The 6,419-nt window shown below is 43.1% G+C and overlaps 1 protein-coding gene across 1 annotated transcript; it reads left to right on the forward strand.

The window, feature by feature from the left end:
* The first annotated feature begins 251 nt into the window (after positions 1 to 251).
* Positions 252 to 5,437, forward strand: TCHHL1 (trichohyalin like 1). The gene is given in 4 exon segments (XM_030887155.1): positions 252 to 389; positions 2,671 to 3,546; positions 3,637 to 5,207; positions 5,209 to 5,437. Coding segments are annotated over 4 exon segments (2,814 nt in total).
* The last annotated feature ends 982 nt before the right edge of the window (positions 5,438 to 6,419 follow it).

Genomic DNA, 6,419 nt, shown 5'->3' on the forward strand with positions numbered 1-6,419 from the left:
CTTCCTTGCTTCCCAAGGTCAAGTTAAGTGTCTCTTTTAATGCCTGTATGTGCTATATCTGATCTCCCTGCAAAGCGAGATTAAATCTGAAGTTCTGATACAATATTTTAAGCTACTGAATAGAACAGGTGATGGGAGTGGAACTGCAGAAGGGTTTGAAAGAAAAAGAATCTTGATATTTCCTTCCTAAAGGACACATACTGCAAAATGAATTTTGTTTGTTCCTCCTCAGTCTCCCCTGAGTTCTAGAGATGCCACGACTCCTGAGAAGTGTCCTCTGTGTCATCGAGACCTTCCATAAGTATGCCAGGGAGGATGCTGATGGGGAGACACTGACCTACAGAGAACTGAAACAGCTTCTCCAAGGCGAGTTTGGGGACATCCTTCAGGTGAGGTGCTCCTGCTGTGGTAGACATCCTTTTCCACTGGCCCTTTCTCCAGAATTCAAGTAAGGTAATAAGTGAGTTCTACTCATGTATCTTGGAAGCTCTTGGCTACCAGCTCTTATGACTAATTGGCTTTTGAGCAGTTTTTTTCTGTCTCAGTTTATTACTCTACACAATTGCTTAGTTGATCTTACAGGGGTGAAAATAGCTTTTCCTCACTGAAACTTTAGCAACATGGAATTTTTAAAGCTGCCTGAGCCATTATACATCCAATGCAACTCACAAGCAGTGTAAGTGCTCCTTTGATAGCCAGAGCTCTCCATATTTGTGTCCTAGGGCTGCCATAACAAATTACCACAAATTGCTTGGCTTAAAACAACTAAAATATATTCATTCTCTCACTGTTCTGGAGGTAATTGGTCTGAAAGTAAGGTCCCAATAGGACGATTCTCCTCTGAAGGCTCTCAGGAAAAACCCTTCCTTGCTTCTTCCAGCTTCTGGTGATGATCCTTGACATCTTTGTGCTTGTGGCTACATCACTCCAATTTCTATTCCTGTCTCCACATGATTGTCTTCCCTCTCCTAGCTTTCTTAAATGCATATCAGTCTCTTGATTTAGGACCCTCCCAAATCTAGTTTCACTTCAGCAAAAATAATCTTTAAAGACTACATTTCTAAGTAATATCATATTCTGAGGTTCTAGGTGGGTATGAAGCTTTGTTGGGAAGCTATTCAACCCAATATGCTATCTGGTGTGTGTGTGTATATATGTCATTCATATATAACTATACATATAATATTATATTTATATATGAATGACATATATATATATGAATGATATATATATCATTCAGAACCAATGAACTTTTACCACTATGGAAATTTTCTAAGAAATTAGGTCACGAAATTATTTTGAAGACAATTATTTAAAACTCCAAACACTATTCTTTTTACTAGCCAGGTGCTATCTAATTTCTTCACCACACTTTGCTACAGCACCCATATTTCCAGTGATCTTTTCATGAAGGTGAGCATCAAGTAGGGCTATGTCATAAGAACTAATTGTTCCTAGATTGTGGCTAGAATTATGTGTGAATATAAATCCATTCATATATCTATGATTCATATATGTCTGGTTCACTTTAGAGACATCATTATCACTTCATATTAGAGAACATTATCAATCATTCTCCTAGAGCATAAGGTAATTCTATTGATAGTGTTATTAATTTAGCCACTGGTATTTTTAAAACATCATTGATAAAAGGACCTTATACAAGTGTAGGCTAGCTACAATAGTAATACATGAATTGTTGACTCTACAGATTAAACTCTTAAGTGACTAGACACTATTTATACAAATAATGAGGTTTGATGACAGAGAAAAGGTTTTAAAAACATTCATTCACAATGGTAGAACCAGGCATTTCAAATTAATACATGCCACAAGAAAGCAAGGTGACATGAAAACAGGAATGTGATAGATGCAGACTACCAATCATTGGGCACCCTCAAGGTAAGAGATACACACCGAAGTCCAACGATCACCACTTCTATAACCTCGGCATAGTATTCATCTGGTTCTGAAACACCAGAGAGTTTCAGCCTTAAGATCAAGAATTATGGGTGAGTTTGAGGTGTAACTAAGCCCACGTGGAAGAAGTACACCAGCTCTGTGATCCAAGAATTAGAAAAAATAAATTGCAAATCTGAAGGAGGGAATGGTATCACAGTTTAAATTGTTAACACCTAGTTTGCAGAAGGCCATGGATGACAGTGGGACCCAAAAACCATTCAAAGGGTCCACACATGGACCCTTTAAGCCTCCAGTGAATCCTTTCTAACTATAGAACAGGGATATGCATAGCCTTGTTATCATACAGAATGTAGTGGGAGTTTGGGAGTTGTGTTTTTTATGGGGGAGGGGGCTCTTTTTTTTCTGGGTTCTTTTGTATATGAAACCCAGGATGGGTAAAGCTATAGAGACTGCGACTGTATTGATAGCTTCTTGGGTGATATGGCAGGGGAAATTGAGAGGGAAAAGGAGAAAATGGGGAGCTGATAACAATGAGTACATGAAAGAAATAAACGTTCTAAAATTGATTGTTGAGATGATTGTTTAATGCTTTTTAATATGATTGAACTATTAAATTGAAGGAGACATGAAATATAAGCCAATAAAACAGTAAAACAATAATTTTAAAGAAAATTAATAGTGAAAGGCAGACACTTCATCACTTTACCACACATGAGTGATATGATTTCCCATTGTGTTTTCATGCAGCCACATGTCATTCATGCTGTGAAGAAAACCATGCACATTCTGGATATTGGCAACAACAGCAGCATCCGTTTTGATGAATTTGTCCTTGCAATCTGCAACTTGTTGAACTATTGTTATCTTGACATACAATCCTTAAATTTAGGAAGACAGACAATTCAGCCAGAGAAGGAAAAGGCAGATGATGTGGATCCTCAAACCACCAGTAGAAATGGTCAGCAAACAGAGGACATGCCACTGACCCAAGACAGAGTGGTGCTTCCTTCAGGAATGGTGCCATCACCTCGACTCAACCTAGAAGAAAGGGGACAAGCTGAAAACAATAGGGTGGGCCCACAGGAAGACTCCAAGACTCCTAAACTGTCAAGAGAATCATCTGAACACACTGACTCTAAGAACCAACATCTGGCAGCAGATGAACAGGACCAGGACATAGTCCAGGATATGCAAGCGGTAGGAGACAACAGGGTCCACTTTGAAATAAGCAAGGCAAGGACAGCATCACAACAGACCAGTGGTCCCAGAGAGCATGAGGAACCGGACAAGGAGATTCCCAGAGAGGGAGATAAACCAGCCTGGGAACAAAGTGCCATGATAGCAAGAGGCCTTTTGGAAGAACAGAAAGGGAACTTGAGAGCCCAGAGTGCCTCAGCCGAAGAAAGAGTACAGAGTCCATCTGAAGATCATAAAGTTGCCATTGAAAATGATGTTAAGGAACATTCTGAAATACAAGAACCATCCCTGCAAGCAGAAAATGAGTTCAGTTCAGAGCATGCTGATCGGCTAGAACAAACTGTTAAAGGTAAACCATCTCAGACACAGAAACCAACTGTTGCCGAGGATGATGGCAGAACATCAGAGCTTCAAGAACCAGGAAAAGATACTGACAGGAAAAGATATGAGTCAGAGAACTCAACCACCGCTGTGTTTGATGGTAAAGCATTTGAGGTCCAAGAGCTGGGAAAGGGTGATGCTGACCAGATACCACCAGAGACAAAGCATTCAGCTGAGCCTGACGAGGATGGTAGAACATCTGAAACCCAAGAGCCACCAGCACAGGAAACCAAGAGCTTGGAAGTCCAAGAGGAGCAAAATGTTTCAGGAATACTTGATATTAAAACTGAAAGGAAACTGGGGAGAAATCATGAGTCTCAGGGAACAACAGGGCAGAAAGAAAGGGAGAGAAGATTCCAGACACCAGCCCTAGAAGTACAAATACAGGACAGGAAGTCTCAGGAACTCCAGGGACCATCACAAGAAAGGGATGCTTCAAAAGGGTCTGAGACACAGAATCAAGGGTCTGAAGGAACAGATGGGTGTCTTCCTGAAGTTGAAGGAATGGTAGTCCCAGGTGGAGATGTAAGCGACAATGAAAGAGGCCAAGCAGAAGCAGTTGCAGGCAGCAAAAATGCTCCAATAGCAAAAGGAACACCAGCAGCCAGAGCAGGTGCACAGACGTCCACACCACTTGAAAGCCAGTCTAAGGGGAAAAGGGATAGGGTCGCCAAGAGTCAGGACAAACCAATGACAAAGGAAAACAGCTATGAGGGGGAAGAACCTGCACCGCCAGCCACGCAGAATGGTGAAGGGGCCTCTGAAACTGCCAATCGCCCAGCGCCAGAGGAATGGAAGAGCAGCTCGGAAGCAGGTCCCCTGCCTGCCCCAGTGTATGCCCAGGGTTGGGTAGACCCACAGGGAGAGTTGACACACGGAAGTCGCAATAATGATCCAGATGCCCAGACACAGGCAGTGGTGAGTGAGGAATGCGGAATCCAGGAGACCGTGGTGCTGGTGGTGGTCAGGGGAGAGGCAGAGCAGCTCACAGAGGAACCCCACCAGTCTCCTAGAGAAAACAAGAGCCAGGGCTCAGGGAGCAGAGGGCCAGGCCCAGCTGTGGAGCTTAATGAACACGCAGGGGCACAGCAGCCTGGAGCAGGTGGTGAAAACAGCAAATCTGAGGCGACCGAGATTCCAGGAGCCCTGGATGCAGACTCCAATGGCCACCTTGCCAGAGAACAAGAACTTGCCACGGGAGATGGCAAGAAAAAACGGAAGGCTCAGGGCCCAGGTACCAAAGAAGAGGAAGGTGGAGCACAAGAGACCCAGGAGACTTCATTTAAAAGTGTGGAAAGGGGTGATTCAGCCTTTGCTGATGCACACTCTGAGACAGAGGAAACGGCAACATCACAGGAAGAGGATGAGAGTCTTGAGGAAGTGGCAGAGCATGATGGCCAACAACATCCAGCGAAGACAGGGCATTACCCTCCAGTCCTTCCGGCAGGCCTGGACGAGACGCAGAGAGGCCAACAGCCCTGTTCGGTGAAGAAGGGTTCAGTCCATCCTAGTTCACTATACAAGAGTGTTCAGGAAGAGAGTCCACAACAAGCAGACATAAGCCGAGAGAAGCAACAAAAACGAGCTAGGCCAGCCAGAGCCTCCAGCCTAGAGCTCAGAACCAACCAGTCAAGGGTGTCGCTCGCCAGCGAGATAACTAACGGTCTTGCCGTTGTTGACCACAGGCAAGCATTACAAGAGCACAACTGTTGATGGGGCTCCTGCTGACCCAGAGCAGACATCAGTGGTCCAGGCCCAGGAAGACAAGCAAGGTCACCCTCAGAGGGAAGAAGCAATGCCACAGAGAGGAGAGCATCACAAAGCAATGAACCATTATTGTTATTCTAAGAGAAGGACCTTCGGACACCTCAACATGCCCCAGGTTTATTTCCTTCCAGCCACCCCTAAGCTCATAAAGCATGCAGATGCAAATTGATAATCCTTGCAATTCCCTTCCTGAACTTCTACGAAAGAAAATAAAGTACTCAACATTAAACACTACCACCAAAGAAGTGTCAGATCAAATGCATCCAATCAGTAGAAGTCCTGCTACATGATCCTACTTCCAAATGCTTTCCAAACGGTCTTTCCAAATGGACTTTCTTTTAAGACAATGTCAACTTCTCCCTAAAAGTAGAAGAAAAAATATATATAACTTCCATATCTTCAGCAGATACCAAATTTTTCACTTGATTAACTGGCATCAAAAATGTGGGAATAGGAGGTTATGATACCCTGTGTTATTACCTTATAATAAAAAGTAGCATTCATTCAGAAACACAGCTAGCCTGACCCCTTTTTTTTCGCAGCACATATAGTTTATTTTTGTTGTTGTTGTTGTTTTTGCTCACAATTCAGTGTTTAATACTCAACTCCAGCCTGATGCTTAGTAGGTGTTTCATATATATTAGATGGATGAATGAATGACTCTTTAAGAGAACTATCTCCCGGCAAACTCTTCCTTTTGGTAGTCTGTTATGCATGTAGGTGAACCAGTCTTGCTCTCTGGATATAGGCAATAGACACCTAGGCAAATCAGCAACTCAGGATGATCAGAGGAAGGATGTATTCTTCAGGAAGCTCACAAACATCTACAGAGCCTGGGCAGGCTGGTACTGGGGCACCATGTGTCCTGAGCCCTTGACGGTGAGGAATGTGATCTTGTATTTTTTTAAATCATTTTATTAGGGGCTCATAAACTCATCACAATCCATACATACATCAATAGTATAAAGCATATTTGTACATTCGTTACCCTCATCATTCTCAAAACATTTGCTCTCCACGTAAGCCCCTGGCATCAGCTCATTTTCCCCCTCCCTCAACACTTCCCCCTCCCTGAAGAACCCTTGATAATTTATAAATTATTATTTTGTCATATCTTACACTGTCCGACGTCTCCCTTTACCTACTTTTCT

The sequence above is a fragment of the Echinops telfairi genome, unplaced genomic scaffold, assembly GCF_000313985.2.
Source record: "Echinops telfairi isolate 266 unplaced genomic scaffold, ASM31398v2 ScPeMD7_5805;HRSCAF=6673, whole genome shotgun sequence".
In the NCBI taxonomy this organism is placed as follows: Eukaryota; Metazoa; Chordata; class Mammalia; order Afrosoricida; family Tenrecidae; genus Echinops; species Echinops telfairi.